General features: G+C 37.0%; 1 protein-coding gene across 1 annotated transcript in view; it reads right to left on the bottom strand.

Moving 5' to 3' along the window:
- TMEM131 (transmembrane protein 131) overlaps positions 1–19,564 on the bottom strand; it is a 101,738-nt gene that overhangs the window by 41,920 nt on the left and 40,254 nt on the right. The window contains exons 4-11 of the mRNA XM_074815033.1: positions 18,674–18,742; positions 10,464–10,587; positions 9,408–9,524; positions 8,436–8,558; positions 7,651–7,731; positions 3,018–3,168; positions 2,856–2,912; positions 1,855–1,916 (exon numbers count right to left, since the gene is read on the bottom strand). Of these exons, the coding sequence (XP_074671134.1) occupies positions 1,855–1,916; positions 2,856–2,912; positions 3,018–3,168; positions 7,651–7,731; positions 8,436–8,558; positions 9,408–9,524; positions 10,464–10,587; positions 18,674–18,742 (784 nt within the window). The remainder of the gene's footprint in view (positions 1–1,854; positions 1,917–2,855; positions 2,913–3,017; positions 3,169–7,650; positions 7,732–8,435; positions 8,559–9,407; positions 9,525–10,463; positions 10,588–18,673; positions 18,743–19,564) is intronic.

Here is a 19,564-nt window from a genome sequence, read left to right as displayed (position 1 = left end):
CCACTTTGAAATTCCTTGATTGGCACAGCAGCAGAAATTCACACAGTGCTTCAACTGCTACAAAGGTTACAAACTTCACAACAAAGCTGTGCCTTAATGAGAAGAACAATTGACTTGATGTGCCGTATGTGACACACTGAAAAACGCATCATAACTGGAGCTATGTGGTAACTTTATTACTGCATGAGTCCTAAATGCTTTCAGACCACCATATTTACTGCTTTGATACACTCTAAAAGAATAATAAAGAATAAAAAAAAGGAATAAAAAAATTCATCTGGAAAAGTTATGTCATGACATGTGTAAAGGTTATCAAATGATAGCCTTCCTTACACTGCAGTCTATGGTTTATAGTCTATGGTCTAAAGACCATAGCTTAAAAAAAATGAGTAGGGGTTTTTTTAAATGAAGGAGTATGAATTAGGTACGTTATCAGATATTAGAACTGATACTGATGGTCTGAATATATGTTTATTTGCACTGTACTCAGGAAATATATTACACACTTTAAAAAAAAAAAAACAACCAAACCACAAAAAACTGTCCCTATGCCAAAAACCTGATAAACCTAAGAAGATGGACATGATATAAGACAGCAGACATAGCTAGAAAAATAATTTAAGTTTACCAACCCTCTGATTGCAAAAATCATATACAGGTCTTTTTTTTTTTTAAATAAAAACCCTCCACTGAAGCTGGTTCACAGCTTACAAGGCCATAAGAGACCTTATAGGACCATCTGACTTCATTAAGGCAATAAGCATTAGGATTTCAATGAATTAAATTCTGTTTGCATTATAGTGCGAGTTCCTCTTGACTTGAAAATTATTAGTGAACAACAACTTAGCAAGCATTGCAATGGACTATTATCCGAGTGTAAAGTTATCCTCATTACTAAAAATGTGTCCTATTTCTAGCTTAAACTAATCTAGCCTCAGTTTCCAGTATCTTAAGTTTTTGTTAGGCCTCTACTATTAAAATACTATTCCCTATGGTTACAGCTATAAGCTTTAAAAACACAGAAATGCTCTCCAAGAGCTCAGTAAGAAACTTTTGCCAATCCTTCAGTCATTCTTCAGGCTCCTCTGGTTTCTTTTCAACACTTTAACACTTTTTGAAGTGCATTGGGACAAGGTATAGCTAGCTATCAACTAAATCTGTAAGACAAGGAAGACAGGAAAGGGAGAAGGAAGAAGTGAGAAAAATAGTGGGCAATGAGAAAAATTACACAGGAAAAAGTTATGAATGAGCAAAGGCGGACTGCCAGACTGGGGCCAAAATTCTGTAATAAAAATAGAAAGTAGAAAATTCAAAACCTAGAATGCTGAAGCTGGCTCCATTTTATGTGCAGCTGCAGTGATCTCACTGGAAAGAGCTCTAGAGTATTTGCAGGCTTTTTTCTTATTTCAAGCTACAAAGAAGATAACCTCAAGAAAAGAAGGGTCATTTTACAGTCTGCTCTTGAAAGCTACTCTTTGCTCATCTTAAAAGATTATGTTGGGCAACCACTTTATACACTCTCATGGAGTGTGTGATGAGGACAAAGAACACAGACTCTGCATTAATCTCTCGTTCACTGAACAGGAGTTACTGTTGTCAAGTATAAAAGCTTCCAGAGGCTCAGATATTGCAGGCACAGCCTACAAATGCTGAAACAGCCATTCATAAAGGCTACGAAGCAAATGAATTTTACCATGTATAGATTATTTGTCTTACTATTAAGTTACATTTTCAGTCACACATCACCTAGCTTCTAATTCTGAACACTACATGGTGAATCTGTGAATGATCAATTTTTATGAGAGAAAGTAAATCCAAGTAGAAAGTTTCAAATTGAAAGGAAATAAAACTTACTGTAATTGGCACATCTTTTGTTCCTGAATTTAATAAATGCAGATTTAAAATTTTTGGCAGATCTGTTAAAGAACAAAAAACACACCTGGCTATTAGGCTATTTTAACATAATAACCTTATACAAAGTCATCTGCACTAACTGCTTTCTCATATAAATCCACTGTTGTTCAGTGTTAAAAAGCTAGACTAATATGACAGTACAGCCACTCCAAATAGCTAGTCCCAATAATCTGACACACTTAACTAGATTTTTGTGTATTAGTAGGTATTACATGCTTTAGCTAACCACTTGTATTTCTAATACATTAAGAAATTGAACAGGCTAAAAATACTCTAGTGAATATTTTGCCAGATACACCAATATTCAGCAGAAACTAATCTTATCTTTAAACCTTTACACGTTAAGTTGTAAGGAAAAGTACTTCACAAGCTACCTTTTTTTAGTTGAAAGAAGATATATACTGTTTTTCTTCAGTAATGAGTCCCATTTCCAGTTGCAAAAGGTACCTTTAGTTTTACTACTTTCTGCCATATATATTGTTTTTTTAAATTTCACTAAGCATTTAATTTAAAATGTAAAATGTTAGGCACAAATGTGTATGTGACACTTCAAATTTGTTACTTGTAAGATTTTTCTTTTGACTAAGTTTGCACGCTTTCACTACTCCATGTGTCTGAAAATTATTAAAACTTATGAAGATGTAAAGCAATCTTTCAAAACAAGTTCACAAATTAAGTAAACTGACAATGGTTTTCAGACTAAGCCATGCATAACTGTATTAAGACTAATGTCATTACTAGCTGGATGTGCAAACAACTCAAGTATACTTGCAGGCGAACACATTTGTGCACTGTTGGAATACACTGTTATCCTGCTTTTGAAACTCTGGATTTTAAAAAGCATCATTTGGCAAGCAACCCTGAATAGTACAAAGATAAGCAGGCTTTCCCCTCCCCACCCTACTTCTTATGAATACTTTGAGACCTGAAGTATAGTTTACCTTGTGTTCGTAGTGTACCAAAATCTAGCATTTCTGTTGATGAATAGATTCCTGGTGCTTAAAAAAAAAAAAAAGAGTTACCATTTTCTTCTTACACTAAAAGTTTATTAAGCTGAAAACTTAAAAAAAAACAGAAAAAAAACCAACCACTTTTCTACAAACCTGTTGTAACCTCTACTTCAACAGGGAGAATGATAAATTCTGTGTTGTCCGAGGCATTTGTTTTTATCCTAATGAAGGCTGTATGATTATCTGCTTCTCTTGAAGAAAAGCTGGCTCTCATCACTCCTTTTGTTTCATAGGGAGGTATTTCCTGATAAATAATCAAAGCACATCTGTGAGAGTGCAGTAATTACAGAAGAAGCTGCCACACCAAGAAAATTACAATAGAAGCATTAGGTATAATTGTATTAAGAGAAAAAGCTGCAACAGCAGTAAGAGATAGGCTGCATGTTATTAAAATTACCATTAAATTTACTACGGATAGTTGCAATCATCTAATATGACACTGACTAAAAACAGGTATATGCAAGAGGACTTTCACATCCCATTTGATTAAGTTTTATGTATTAAAGTGGTGGTAAAAAGACAGTAGACAAAATTGATGGAATCTACAAAACCTATTCATAAAAATGTTACTGAGTACAGCAACATCAAATACTGGTTTTCTAATTGTTTTTCTTCAAAGCAGAGACAAGGCATACAGTTTCAGTGCTAAACACAAATTGAAACAGTGCAGAACTGCAAGTAGCCAAAAGCTTGTGGAGCTGCAGGTTTATTAGCCACCAAACAATTTACAGCAAAAAGTCAAAATGTATTTTAGTTTCTGTATCAAGCCTATTCTATCAGTTCCAATCTGCATTCAGGGTTGGAAAGACAACTCTTTCTGTATTTGCTGGACACAGCTGCAGCACAAGACTAGCTTCAGAACCATAACTGAAATACTAACATTGCATATTCTTCCCCATCACATTACAGAAGGGCTGGACAAATGGATTTTCCTTTTTTTTTTTTTGGTAGGGTTTTTTAAAAATTTTTTTTAAATGTAAGATGAAATACTTGATTTGAAATTTTTCCACTTCAAATGCAAATAAATATGGCAGACAATAGGAATTTTTGATGAGTAGTCCTTGCATTGATTGATGTTGTTTCGGTTGACAGCTTCTTTCATGTTTCTGATGAAGGAAACTGGACAGGACATAATCCATATAGGTGTTCATTGTCCTCTACATTTTTTCTGTGCTTTCTGTACTACAAACTCACAGCAATCCATTCTGGAGGTCACGCCATATTTTCCATGGCACAATGACTATAGATGTATTCTCTGACAACTGTTGAATATCAAAGTAACTAGTTTCAACTGCTACTACTTGGTGAGTCCCTACACTAAGAAACTTTCAAGTCCTGTTTTCACACTTATTCACAAACCTAACATAATGCAGCCGTTCATTAATGTTTCAAAGGATGTGATTTGACTCTTCCATATGTAACCAGGTATCCAAGGTTTGTCACATCCCTGAAGTAACTTTGAACAGTGATTACCAAAATACTCCTGCATATGCAGACTGCTTCATCCAATCATCCAAACATTTGGCATCAGAAGAATTTTAGACAATGATGTACATTCATATGTCAAAGTTCCATCACCACATTTCAAATGATTTCTTCTACTTTGCAGCTTTTCCTAAGCGCAGTGCAGCTCCTGACATAGCCAATACAATGATATCTCCGAGTGTTTCCTCCTACTGGTTTAATTTCTTCTAGTTGTCTTGTTTTGAAATACCAATGGTTGATATGAAAACCAAGAGGATTAGTGTTGACTAGTATTAACTTCACTGCTTTTCCATGCAATACACTGGAAGCCTTCACAAGCACATCATCATTGCTTTACCTGGCAATCTGGCCTACAGAAGCTGAAAAGCTACATGCTCAAGAAACAGAACTAGAAATAAACCAGACATTTTAAAGTTTTCTTTTCTTTTGTTTGTGGCTCTAACACGTTTGTTACACATCTACTAATGGCTACAGAATCCAACAATCCCCTTAAGCTCTTGTGACAACAAGAGGCTATCTTCAGAGGCAATGCCATTTAACTAAAACAGTGTCAAAACATTAGGATCTTCATTTTTTAAAATCCATTTAAATGTTTACATCTAACACTCAGCATCTGTTCACTCTTTCCACTGCATTTTTTAAAATGCTTGTGATCTCTATTCATACTCATTTGCAGCTTTTGTATCTAAAACTAAGACACTGCCATTCTCATGGACTTTCTCCAGAAAATCCAGGAATTAAGTTTTGTGATAGTCCTTAGCTCACTTGGAAATAGCCTGGCTTTACTCACTACAACAGATGTAACCGTCAGTGACTGTAATGATACACTTGAGCAAAAGACAAGTTTTGGAACCCAGTGACATTAAAGTGTCTCCCAGACAAAAATGAGTCATCTAAAAAAATGAATAATTCTAATTAAATAGGAAAATAGGCTTTGTATCTAGTTGGACATTACCAACAGTGGGATATACAGCACGGAGCCAATACTTTACCTTCAGGATGCTTCTAAAATTTATTTCATTTAAAGTCCATGGGACCTGAGGAAACGCATCTGCAGGTCCTGAGGGAACTGGCAGATGAAGTGGCTAAGCCACTATCCATCATATTTGAGAAGCTACAGCAGTCCGGTGAAGTTCCCACTGACTGGGAAAGGGGAAACATAACCCCCATTTTCAAAAGGGGAAAAAGGAAGACCTACAGGCCAGTCAGTCTTACCTCTGTGCCCAGCAAGATCATGGAGTGTATGCTCTTGGAAACTATGCTAGGGCACATGGAAAATAAAGAGGTGACTGGTGACAGCCAACATGGTTTCACTAAGGGCAAACTGTGCCTCACAAATTTTTGTGGCCTTCTACAATGGGGTTACAGCATTGGTGCATAAGGGAAGAGCAACTGATGTCATCTACCTGGACTTGTGCAAAGCATTTCACACTGTCCTGCATGACATCCTTGTCTCTAAATTGGAGAGACATGGATTTGATGGATGGACCACTCAGTGGATAAGGAATTGGCTGGACAGTTGCTCTCAAAGCATTGCTGTCAACAGCGGCTTGATGTCCAAGTGGAGAGCAGTGACAAGTGGTGTTCCTTGGGGGTCAGTATCAAGTCTGGTGCTGTTTAACATCGTTGTTGGCAACATGGACATTGGAGTTGAGTGCACCCTCAGCAAGTTCGCTGATGACACCAAGCTCTGTGGTGCAGTCAAGAGGCTGGAGGGAAGCAATGCCATCCAGAAGGACCTTGACAGGCTTGAGAGACGGGCCTGTGCAAACCTCAAAGTTCAACAAGGCCAAGTACAAGGTCCTGCATATGGGCCAGGGCAATCCCAAGCACAAACACAGGCTGTGCGATGAGTGGATTGAGAGCAGCCCTGAGGAGAAGGACTTGGGGGTACTGGTTGATGAGAAGCTCAACACGACCCAGCAAATAGTTTCTGCAGCCCAGAAAGCCAACCATATCCTGGGTTGAATCAAGAGAAGCGAGATGATTCTCTCTCTCTACTCCACTCTCATGAGACCTCACCTGGAGTACTGCATCCAGCTCTGGGGCCCCCAACATAAGAAGCACATAGACTTGTTGGAGCAAGTCCAGAGGAGGGCCACAAAGATGATCAGGGGGCTGAAGCATCCCTCCTGTGAGGACAGGCTGAGAGAGGTGGGGTTGTTCAGCCTAGAGAAGGCCCAAAGAGAGCTTTACAGTGGCCTTCCAGTACCTAAAGGGGGACCACAGGAAAGCTGGAGAGCGACTTTTTACAAGGGCATATAGTGATAGGATGAGGGGTGATGGTTTTAAACTGAAACGGGGTAGATTTTGATTACACGTAAGGAAGGTTCTTTACTGTGACGGTGGTGAGACACTGCGACAGGTTGCCCAGAGAAGCTGTGGATGCCCCCTCCCTGGAAGTGTTCCAGGCCAGGTTGGACGGGGCTTTGAGCAACCTGGTCTAGTGGAAGGTGTCTCTGCCCATGGCAGGGGGATTGGAACTAGATGATCTTTAAGGTCCCTTCCAACCCAAACCATTCTGTGGTTGTAAAAATATCAGTATGTGTTACTTCAAAACTACATTAAGTGAAGAACACAAAAGAGATTTAATGGGCCAGGTGGTGAGTCCATCCAACCCACTACTCCATCTGCAGCAGCAGACATGAAGAGTAAAGAGTAACTGCAGGGCAAGCATGTAGGAATATTTTCCAGAACAGTTTCCAGACACTCTCGACTCATGATCTAGGGATTTACTGCAGCTAGACGCACTGCTGTTTAATTTATTAGTCATTAATAGATTCTTCTTCCCTAATTTTGTTCAGCTGCTTTTTCAACCCATGTATGCGTTCATAGTGATTTGCAGGAAGGACTTTCTCAGTTCAAAACAAAAAAAAAAACCCACCACATATTTCTGTATATTTTTCTTGTGGGTTAGATCCAGCTCACAGGCCATCAGGAGGACTACACTGTCCTGAACGCTTACATAAGTGTAGTTCATTCTAATGGGAATCATTTTATTCCTACCATTTCAGAAAAGCACTGCACAATACAGATGGCTTCTTTTAATTAAACCTTTCCTTCAATTCCTATTACCATACAATTAACAGACCATGTTATCATTTCAATTTTTATAGGGTATTTTTAATGATTACATGACAAGAAACAAAATTGGTTAAAAAAACCCCCAAAACCTAAAATCATGTTAAAATAAAACCTCTGCAGACAAGTACAATGAATGGTGCAAGACATGACTACTCACCCACAGCTTTCTTGTACCTCCTTGCTGACCTGTTGGAAGCTCTAAATGGAGATCACCTCCACTGGAATACATTTCTACCACCTGAGGTGAGTAACAGGAAAATGTTAGCACTCAACTTTATATTATCTGATAACTCAAACAGGATCCCTTTAAAGTGCAATGACATGTGTTAGCAACTGACCACTGTAGTATCTTATAAATTCACTTTTAATGATGATATAGCCATTTGCTAGTGCTACACTTTATGTGCTTTCTGTAGCATTTCACAGTTTGTGGATCACTTAACAGAATCAGATCACATTTATCAGTGATTCATTTACTTGTTTGGTTAGGTACAGACATCAATCCTGCCTTAACATAAGAATGCTTGCCAACATTACATACTAGGGTACACCGTAAAGACACCTTATGCTGTGCAAAACAAGCAGAAGGAAGCTAAGAGGCAGGCCTAGATTAAAAGCACAAGATACATTTTAGTTTGTTAGCTTCAGTATTTTTCTTAATTACCAGTGGTTTAATTCTTTATTTTGCAGTAGTTATGACCATTTTAAAAATGGAAATTTCACAGTAAAACCTCAATTTAGCAAATTAAGAGATCTGTGAGCATAATCTACAGTTTCTAGAAAAACTGATTTGCATTTAAACAGAAAAACTTTTATATAATATGAAAGACTTGGCCTCAAATAGCTTTAAAGTTGAAACAGAATTTGAAGTAACAACAAAATAAAATTCAGTTCAATATCATAAACGTAATTAAGCATTTAATGGTTTTCTCTTTGGCTCACCTGCAACGGTTCACTGTGAGGGTTATGTATATTTATTAAAGGAGAAAAACTGCTATTTACAGGAACTCGTGCCCCAATAAATGGGCGCAATCGATAGGGGTTCGGTACTCCAATGCCAAACACCTGGTTAAGAAAAAGCAAAACAAGCTTAAGTAGCTGTACGTAACTGTTGCAGAGCCTAACATGTGCACCCCAATTTCAGTAATCTACCAAATATTCTTTTCAATTCATTTTATTGTATACATCTATCTGAACATTTAAAACCAGTATCATGCTAATGCACTGAAATAAACTAGTTTAATTTGCAGCTAAAGGGTATTTCTCATAGCTACTACTTACTTACACTGACATATTTAGAACACAGGAAGTGAAAATACCATCTTTTTTTCCTGACACTCTGAAACACTAGATGTCAGCTAAAGGTTAAAAAGATGTGAAATATCCTTTAATCATACCATTATGGAACAGACTACCCATATGGAAAGCTTTTTTGTTGCTGTTTTCAAAACACTGCCATGGCAAGAGTCATAATCTCTCAACAAGAGGATTTCTCTCACTTTTCAGACTCTCTCATCTGTCTGGTTTATCTTTCTAATCTCAAGTGAGTAATTTTTTGCCAGCTTAATGAATAACATTGTCTTGTCACTGGATCAGATGAGCACAGAGCTGAAGAATGAGCTAGATCACTACAATGAGCCACTAAAGTAACACAAAAAAAAGTTGCTTGGAAGATTTTAAATCCTACATAATTTCATCAATCTGGTTTACAGTACTGCCCTACAGATATTTACAGCAGTATACCTCTGTGTTACAACAAGCAGCAGGGATGGAAACTTTTTCAACTGGGCTGATAGAAAAAAAACCAACCCACTGTTGTGCAAATATCCTTGGATGGTTAAGCATGTCATAATAGATACTGCTCTGGTTGATTTACACTTCACAACTTTTTCTGAAAGAGGGCAATTTTCTTACCTGATAAGTAAATACCCCATGATTAGAAGTGTTAATAAATAAAGTGTTCTCTACATTTCCCACTACTCTTGCAAGGAAAACTACATCAAAGGATGTATTTCCTCCTGGAAGAATTTTCTGGAAAAAATAAAAGCGAGGAGAGGAATAAGCAAAAACTGTTTATTGAAGATGTTCCACCCTGCAGATGAACAATAGCTTTTATGTTACAGAAGATCTCTGTGTATTCTTTATGGAAAACTGAAGTTAGAAACTATACTATCAGATTTGGGAAAAACTAAAGAAAATAGTAGAAGTTTTAGACAAAAATGCGTAACTTATCTAGTGCAGGATCATATTTAATTGAATTTTTATGTTGAATTCTGGATTTAAGAGTTCAGCTTATCACAGAAATATTATGGACTGTCAGTTTACAGAACACTGGAGAAAGGCAATTACTACAAGATTCCCACAAGTGAGAAAAGTGACTTATAGACAGGTTTTCAGAATTTTTTAGTGTTTACATGGCCCCTGCTCAGCCACAGGCCCTGCAGAGAAAACTGAAACTAGAGGACTATGTCTGACAGCAATGTGGTTAAGAGTTAACCCTGCTGACACCATGTTTTTTAACTTGCAAGTTCCTGTAACATGATTGTGGTAGTTATAAGTGCATTGGAGTGACTGCTTCACACCAACATCATTTCACTGAAATTCAAATTTTCAAAAAAATTGTAAGAAGAGCTTGTTCTTGCATGTGCTTTAAGGCAACATACACTTAGTCACTTCAGCTACAAGGGAGAGCTGCTGTTAAACTCTCAGTTACAGTATACACTTCCAACATAGTCAGAACTCCTACGCAATATTTCATTCCTTCTCTCATAGTAGGGCTTGTGTGTATTTCCGCGCTCAGTTCAAATTTGCTTAGTAACTGATGAGATCAAGAACTGCAGTATCTTAATACTTTTAGGTATGTAATTATTGCAGTAAGTAGCTCATTTAAAGGAGGGAGGGAAATCAAGCTCCCGTTCAGGATGGGGAAGGGGAAGGAAAAGCTCATATTGAGAAAGCAGAATATCTTACCCTGTTTTGAAAAAATGATGCATGAAAATGTGATGTTGTAGCAGATATTGATACTAATGTAATTGTTTCTTCTGAGCTAGGGTTATGCAAGTAAACTTTTTCCATTTTTGGCATTCCAACTGGCCTGTCAAAACAGAGAGAGAATATTTTTAAAGCGCTAGAATTCTGGAAAATAGAGCATCGGACTTTGTCCCATTAAACCAGATAGGAACTCAACAGTGATGAACACTGCCAATAGAACTTTGCATTTAATGTTTTTTCAAGTAACATATGTAAATTCTACCTTGAAGAATTACTTAGTTAACATAATTTCCATTATTTTATTGATTAATTTTCCTGAAGGCTTACCTAACACTGTAACACCCTCTAAAATGACACCTACCCAAAATGAAATTATGTTTTCAGGTTTTTACTTCAGAATCAGAAGAGATAAAGCTTTCTATTCCTGTGTTAGAACCTTTAAATAATTATCTTAAGAAAGGTTGCACACAACTGAAAATAAACACCCTAGAAAAAAGTCTAAGTAAAATTTTTTTTCCTGATAGATTGTAAGTATTCTTAACCAGAACCCAGAATTTTTCTGGTATTATATTTTATAATATGGTCTACAGAATTAAGTACACATATGTGCAGCACAACTATTTTATTTGTATATTGTATTTGAATTCATACCTTAAGGAAAAAATAAGAAGTGCTTGAGATAAATTATATAATTTAAGATGTTTAAAACACACAAATCAAACAGTTAAACAATAGCACACTTCAGTAACAAGACATGCTAATAATTTATTCCACACAAGCTTTAGGCTTGTTCCTTTTTGCTTACAACAACGGATGTGACAATAAACGTTTCAGTTTCACCAATTATTTTTCAGACTTTGGTATCTCTTCAGAATTTTTTTCATGCTTTTTAACACATACGCGTTAAGCATCAGCACCAAAGCACTAATAAAGCACGCAGATTACAATTTGCTACAAATTAAGATTTTGGAATTCAAAATAGTTAACTCAATTTTCAGGCTACACATATCCCATGTAGCACTCCCTCTCATGTCACCTTCTCCAAACATTGCAAGGTCCACAAAACTATTGATAAGAATTACTACCTGTAGTACCTGAAGTGATGATGACCAATAACAGGCAGTTGTTCTGCCATCCTCAGTTAACTTTAACAGGCCAAACTGATAAGCACTACTGTAGTTGCACAGTTTTTCAACTTGACTGGGGGCGGGGCACGTCTCAATAGAGCAACATAAGTTTGCTGTAAATTAAAGGCTGCATTGAATGGAAGATTTAGTGACAGTAATCAAACTTTATTGCAATTTGCAAACTGACTGCAGTAACGGAACCTCCTACTTAGGAAACATGGGCTAAACAGATAGATGCTAAAGACCATGATATTAATTCAAATACACAATTATTAACGTTCAATAAACTGCATCATCACTAATGGTAGAACATATCTGCACCCCACTGCTGTAAATCTCTTTGCTTTGCTTGCTGAGTCGTTCTAATTTCATGTCTCCATCAGCAACACTTGTTCCTGATCCTTCTCTGTCAAAAAAATCTCATTTTGACTTCTCTAACTTAACTAGTAATGAAGACAACAATTTCCCTCATCACCTTTTAAAAGCTGTGCAAAACCTAACATCCAGGTTAAGCCATAACATAAAAGTATTTGTATCTGTTGCCAATATACATAGGGATATTAGAAAGGAAAATGCTTTATCAGCTGTGATGTCTTGCATTAACTGCTGTAACTGCTACATTGTTGATCAACAGAATCAAACAGTAAACCTGTTCTCCATTTGCTAGGAAAAAGTTTATCAGACCATAGGAATTTGAGTGAGAGCTAGCCCTCCGAAGTTCCCCATCTCTACCCCACCCCCCAGCAAAAAAAACCCCAAAACAAAACAAAAAAACCAAAACAACCACAACACCCACAAAAGCACAACTAAGAAAAGTGTCTGCTGATAGGGAGCTACCCAGCACCCCCTGAATACTGAACCCACTGCTTCAAACACTCCTTCACCAACATCAGTACAGATGCGATTGAGTAGTTTCTCTGCTTGGTAACTGGGAAAGGCATAAGTAAACTTTTATAACAGTCAGCAATTTCAGTGAATTCATTGTTTAGAGAAAGTGGTCATGCCTTAAAAGCTCTTTCAGTATCTCCTGAGGATCAGCTGTCTGTTCTCTAGTTCTCACAGCAATTTCTCATTCTCCTCAGTGGAAGACATGCTCCCAGCACCTTGTTGCAACTCTTTTGCTTGCCACAGTGCAGTTTTTGGATACTTCTCTTCTCCAGAGCATGTTCAGTAGCTCCCCAAGAAGGGAAAACAATCCTCCTCCTCCTCTATTACAATGCACTCCAACCAGTCTTCATAAGAGGAGCTTAAGAGCTCAAGCAAAACAGCTCCCGCCAACCACAACAGCAGGAAGCAAGAGAAGAGGAGGTAGATTTTAAGCACTCTATTACATGTGAGCAAAGGACATGACTAGCATATCACCTGTGGTCTCTACAGAGAACCAGCTGTGTACTGGAAACCTAAGATCAGAGTTGACTTAAGTGACACTTCTTATGAAGCATAATGCGTGAAACACCACAAAGCCAAGAGAACTATGTTGAATGAACCAGAAATACTGAAGAGCCAGACTGTTCCTATCAGAAAGGTAGTTTAGATGGAAAACTCATTATCCCAGGAAATGTTTCAAATATTAACAGTCTTTTAAGGCCTTCATGCTTTTCCAGTTCTGAAAAGCGGGGAATATAAGACAGTATATTTGAGAGGCTAAAGCCTATAAAAACAACTAGTAGGGAAACAGCCATGATAAACATTACAGTTCACTAACTTCAGATTCCAGACTAAACCACCACAGTATAATTATAGGTGATAAAGACAGAAGTCATTAAAAAGGAATTTTGTTGCTAGGACTGTATTTTATTTCACTGTTTTGTTGACCATTCTAATTTTGAAACAAGTCTAGTATTATGTTTTGCTCAGATACAGCTTTCCTTATATTCTTTAAGCTTGATGTTAGCCAAATCTACAGAAATAGGACAAACCTCACTTGTTTTTTCTGCCATCAGACATGGTAAAATCCAGGTAAAGCAGTGTGCACCAGACACTTAATGATCCTACATCCCAAGCAATAATCACACAAGGGATGCTCTCCATGCTGCAAATTATCAAGCCACAATGGTCTGCACAACTGTAGCGTTACCTGGTGCCAAATTTTACAGCAGAATTTCCTTCAGCAGTCACAGCAAGCACTTTTCATCGCAAGAAGCTGGTACAGACAAACACCTTCAGGCAAACATGAACTGTCAAAGCATGTAAGATTTTGCTCCTGATCTTCTGTCCCTGCATAATGCTAGGTCCACCTACACTGATTAAAAAAAAAAAACCCACAACCTAGATGAGATGGTAATTAACAATGGTGAAGTGCCTGTTCAGATTGATAAAAAAGTCCATGTTCACTGCTGCAACTCAACTCTTTCTGAAGTCTGAGTTAATATCTGCAGTGTATTGTAAGCATGTCCTCGTAACAGAATTCACTGCTGCTCTAGGTATCAAGAGGTAGATTCTTTTAACAAAGGAAACCAGCTCCTGCAAAAAGTTGGGGAAATGAGTCCTTGAGTTCTTGTCTTAAACTTAACTTGCAAAAATATCTAGCTACTCACTGTGAAGCAAATACGGATTGGGAAAATGCCCTTTTAAAAGAGTAATTACATTTTTTTCTTACTGCATATAGTTTAGACACCTCTGTAAAATGCTCACTTGATTTATGAAAACTGATGCAAACCTATTACTGAAAAGCAAAGGGTATAAATTCAGCAGATACATTATTCCTCTTCCATCTCCTATTCTTCCTAGTGAGACTGGAGAGAGAACTGAAGTCAACAAAAAGCTTCCCACTTAGATTCTGGAATGCTGGGAATACAGATAAATATACTCAAGATTCAATCCAGGTAAATTCCTCATGAATTTGAGTTTAACGGATATGTTTGCCCCTAAGTATTTTTTCTCTTTTAGCATCTTTGGCAACTGTAAGACAACTGTAAGACCACTTGTCACACAGCATATCAAAAGTTTCATGTGGGTTAAGTCAGTATCCTGTGCCAGACATGAGAGAATAGCAGATGCCTAGAAGGTGAAAGTGTAATAATAATGTGGAAAGCATACAAAGTCAGAAACTCTCAGTTTCTAATATATGAAGCTTGGGAACTTCGTGAACCAATGCAGATGATTCTCCAGTCAGAAGATCTGAGAGAACGAGCTCCAACAAGAAGAACCTGGGTGTTGACTTGTAATGTATCCAGCTATTTTTAATGACATGAAACAAGATGGTCTTACGAGGTTACCTCTAGAAACTGAAAGGGAATGCCTTTTGTACCCCATTTTGAAAAAAATGCTTGTTCCCTTATGTGAAGGAAGTCTGTCTGCATGATGTACAAGACTGAAGAATTAGTGACTGGAGCATTCTTCCTGTTTCACATAAAACTGTATGCATCACTGGTTGAGTGACACAGGCAAATTGCTTCTTTAACTGAAGTTAGTAACTGAAGCACATAAGTTTGAGAACGTAAATACGTCTCAAACTCAAAAAAGCAAAAGAAAACAAAAAGGCTTTGGTTTTGTATATGTACTAGCCTACAGACCAATGGTTTCCCAGCTTCCAGATTTCACTGGCTTTCAACAAATCAAGAAAGTTCTTTTATATTACGTTTGACAAAAAGTTAGTGTCCATGTAACACACTAAAATGGAGCAAACACCCTATTTCATGTTAGGAATCTAACTTAGATCCCATACAACAAATCATACCTTTCCCAAACGGCTGGCAAAACCCCATGCACAAAACACCTGTAGTAGAGTCTTAATGTCACCAACTGTGACTTGAATGAATTTAAGAGTGTAAGAAACTATTATTTGCTTTGGCAGCATTTTGCAGTCTAGCATGATATGGGAACAAAACCAGAGGTAGATCTGGACTAAATGTCAAATTACTGTCAACAGTTTCTGACATTTCACAAACTCCAAGGGAAATTAAAATTCCCAGTAGCTAAGAATAAAGGCAGCTAGTTATGGAGTTGGTTTGGGGTAGAGGGTTTTTTGCTTGCTTGTTTTCTTTAAAGCCCTAGATCTCCGATATCCAACACACTACAGAATTTGTTCCAGACTGGTGTTGCTTCAGTAACACAAGCAGGAAGCTTTCACATTAAATAACCAAATGAATATTCCACTTAGTCCAAGCAGTCCCCTGGAGCAGTGATATGGGAGAACATGCCTCAGTTCCACTGCATTCCCAGAGGCTTAATACATACAAAGAACATTTGGGATCTCTTCAATTGAGCTGAAGATTTGCATAGCCTAACATACAGCATACAGTTCCTTTGATAAATGTGAGATTACCTGGACTGTCTTCAAAGTGGTAGAATATGGTAGTGTTTATTTTATGTTAAAACAGAATTACACACACACACACACCCCCCAACTGTTATAAAACAGAAGTATAAGGACACTGTAACCTCATCTCCAGGTGGAACACAGGAAGTGTGTCTACAGAACCTATTTATCAGCTTAATACTGATTTTGATTTTCTGAGATCCCTAGATAAAATAACTTTTAATAAATATTATTCCTGCTCAAGTTGGCATGTTTTTGAAACATCTGATTAAACCCACACACTCTTATCAGAAAAAAATGTCACAAGAAGAATGGGTAGCTTACAACTAAAATTAAATATTGCAACTTTCTTTAGTCTAGGAATGATACATGTTGATAGCTCAGCATAAACATGAACTTTCAACAAGCCTGCTCTACTAAATGCTACATGCTATCTATTAACAAAACACCATTTAGGTACAATACTTACTCAGAAATTAAATATGCATTTTATGCCTTTCCTTTATTATTAACACAGAAACAAAAGCCAGAATTTGAATGTGAAAACTCTGTCTATTTTAAAAGGCAAAAAAGCCAAAAGCTTAAATCCACATTATTTGACTTCCAAGGTGCTTGGTACCTGTAGTTTGTTCTCACCAAAAGGTTGAGTTACTCAGTGTTTCTCAGAGTTGGTTCAGTTTTATTTAAATGTCTAAGTACAGATTTAAACTGAACTTTGGGGCTCCATATCTAAACCTTTTCTAAAACAGTTTTTGACATCTTTTAAGTTTTACTAAATCAGAAGATGATTTCTGCCTGAGATTATGACCTAAACTACAACAAATAAATTATCATATACTGTTAGAAAAAAATAAACAGAACACATACTGAACCAAGATCTAACACACAGGTTCCCTGTTTTAACTGATAGAAAGCAAAGATCCCCCAGTGCAGTTCTACATATATTGTACAGAGCTGTTCCTAAGTAAGAGATTTGCACTACTTTAACAGTGTACTAGATCTACACTACTTCTTCAATGCTTTCAGCTCTGACAAGAACAGCTTACATAAAAAGCCAAAATATAATCAAGAACAGCTTAAGGTATTTATGATATTGTCTGGAATATATTTTTAGCAAGAAAAAAAAGGCATTTTTGGAAATCCACAAAACAAAGCAGCACATATAGCTTTCATCAGGTAAGCATGCAAACTACAGATGACCTTCAAAAGCAAGATATTTCAGAGCACATCAACATAACACTTTATTCATATTAGAAAAAAGGCGTAAAAAATACATTTCAAATGTCAAATTCTGTAATTACTATGAACTGAAAACTTAAAAATGTAAGAGAAAAAATCACTTAAAAACAAATCAATAGGTAAGTTTACAGTAATTCTAACAAAGAGCACACTGCTTTCCAATTTTGTTATAGCAGAGATGCAGTAAAGCAGGGCTTACTACTAGGTATTTTACTACTCAATTTAGAAGCTCAGTATCCTCTTACCTAGGACCAGTTACAGACATTACAAAAAACCAAAACAACCACACAACATCAAAAGCTAGACATTCTGAAATTTTGAAGTATTAAGGAAGAAGGGTCAGAGTGATTTATGATGTCTTTACTCAGAAGTTACAATTTTGTTAGACTGAGCAAAATAAGTTCTGTGAAATGACCCATTTTCATATAGCTTTGCTATTTAGTGGCATTACATTTGCTTTTTTGTATAAAGGTTATTTCTGGAAAACTACTCTGTGCAAACAATATACAGTTACAGCCTGTCTCACAGAAACACAGAAGTATACACCTTGTCAATACACAGCAGCTTCCTTTCACATCTCTGTAGTCACCACACTGTCAACAGTCTTTCCTACTGACAAGGGGTATTGGGTACTATATTTTTATTAATACTGGGGTTTATCTGTAAATATATCAGCCTTTCATCCAGCAGCAGTGCTGGCTGAGGATGGGGCAAGCAATACTACACACTAAAGCACACCTGGGCTGCTTTCTTTCTTCCCGGTTGAACCCCTCAGAAAATGGTTGAAATGTCCTCACTGCAGTTTACATTGAGTCAAAGTATCAATCACACACAGACGCTGCATTCATGTATGTCAACTCCAGAACTGATTTTGACTGTTAACAAGAATAATTGTATCTACCTATACACAGTAACCAGTTACTAGTAAGAAAAGTTAAGACTGAAGTAGTTCTCAGAGGAACTAATTACAAACAGGTATAATGTTAAAATTATTAAACCTCCTTCCTCCTCTCCCTTCTCTTTTAGAGAAGTCACAGGTAAGTTTGCTGTAAACCATTACATTCAGCCACCGAGAATCAAACCAACAACCAAGTGCAAGGTGGAATATGGAGGAGCTAGGTTCCCGAAAGCTGTATTTTCCCAACTCTACAATACTGTTCTAATAACTGCAGATCCACTAGACAAAGTCTTTTTGCCACCAAAGCAATAGTAAAATGACCACACTAGAGTAGATGCTCTCTGATATGGGTTATGTACAAGCAGAAAGGTAATCTCATCCATTAAGTTCTAGACTTAAAACTCTTTCCACTCTGCAGAGCAGCTGTACAAGTACCTAAAAGGTAGGTACAAGTACCTACACTACCAAAGCCATGGCAGCTGATAGGTCACTACATGATGTTTAAGACCAAGTACACCAACTCTTTAAAACAAGGAAGTCAACTACACTTACGGACAATCTGTCAGTGCAAATTACGTATACAACCTTCTCCATTAGTTTTAAATGCTTGAGATGTTTTTTGCTATTTGTCTAACTAAACAGATCAAAAGACTTTTTAACTTACTGTTCATGGAAATCCAGCATTGGTGGCTCGAACCGGAGAGGTCGGCAATTTCCCCGATATAGGGATACACTGCAAGAAAAATTAACACACTATAAAGGATACTGTTAATTGATATATTTTTGCTTCCCTCCCATCTCAAATAGCCCTTTCTTAGCAAAGCATTCATTAATACTAATAATAGAGCAATAATACAAAAGAAGAAACACCCTGACAAACTCGTTCAGTCAGAACACCGTAATTTTACCAGCCACTGACATGATTATGTGGTGTCTCCAAGAAAGATTATGCATGAATACATATCTTGGAAATGGACATAATTTAGGTGTTAGTTATCCTCTATATAGCGATGGCTAAGTGAAACAGTAAGCTAAATAGGCTTATATAATCTTTCATAGCAATATCCAAACATCTTCCTCAATGTATATCAGTAATTTACATACACATCATGAGTTTCTCTAGCTACATCTATACTAGTACATAAACAATCTTGGACTCATTTGATGGTACTGAGGCCACATGGGAGAAAGCAGCCCATGTCTATACCGTTAAAAACTCAATCTCCAGAAGACAGCAACTCTGCTCTAGAAACATTCCTTAGCTTTGCCTGTACTAACCTCCCACTGGGAACTCTTTAGGAGAATGCTAGTAGATGAAAACTAAAACTACCATTCAAACAATCCAGCAGTGAAGACAAAGTATCTGGAAACATTGTCCACTACTGCTTATTTTACCAGTACAGTTATATAGAGCACAATCCATAACCCACAACATAAGTTACAAGGAAAAAAAAATACAAAGCACTTTCATTGAAACATTTTCTTATTCAGAATGATGTGACTGTGACCACACTTAATCAGCTCTGCAATTCAGCAACACTTTGTTTTGGGCTGA

The sequence above is a fragment of the Strix aluco genome, chromosome 2 (genome assembly GCF_031877795.1).
Source record: "Strix aluco isolate bStrAlu1 chromosome 2, bStrAlu1.hap1, whole genome shotgun sequence".
Taxonomy (NCBI): Eukaryota; Metazoa; Chordata; class Aves; order Strigiformes; family Strigidae; genus Strix; species Strix aluco.
Note: the sequence above shows the minus strand (reverse complement) of the source record. Positions and strands in the feature narration are given on the sequence as shown.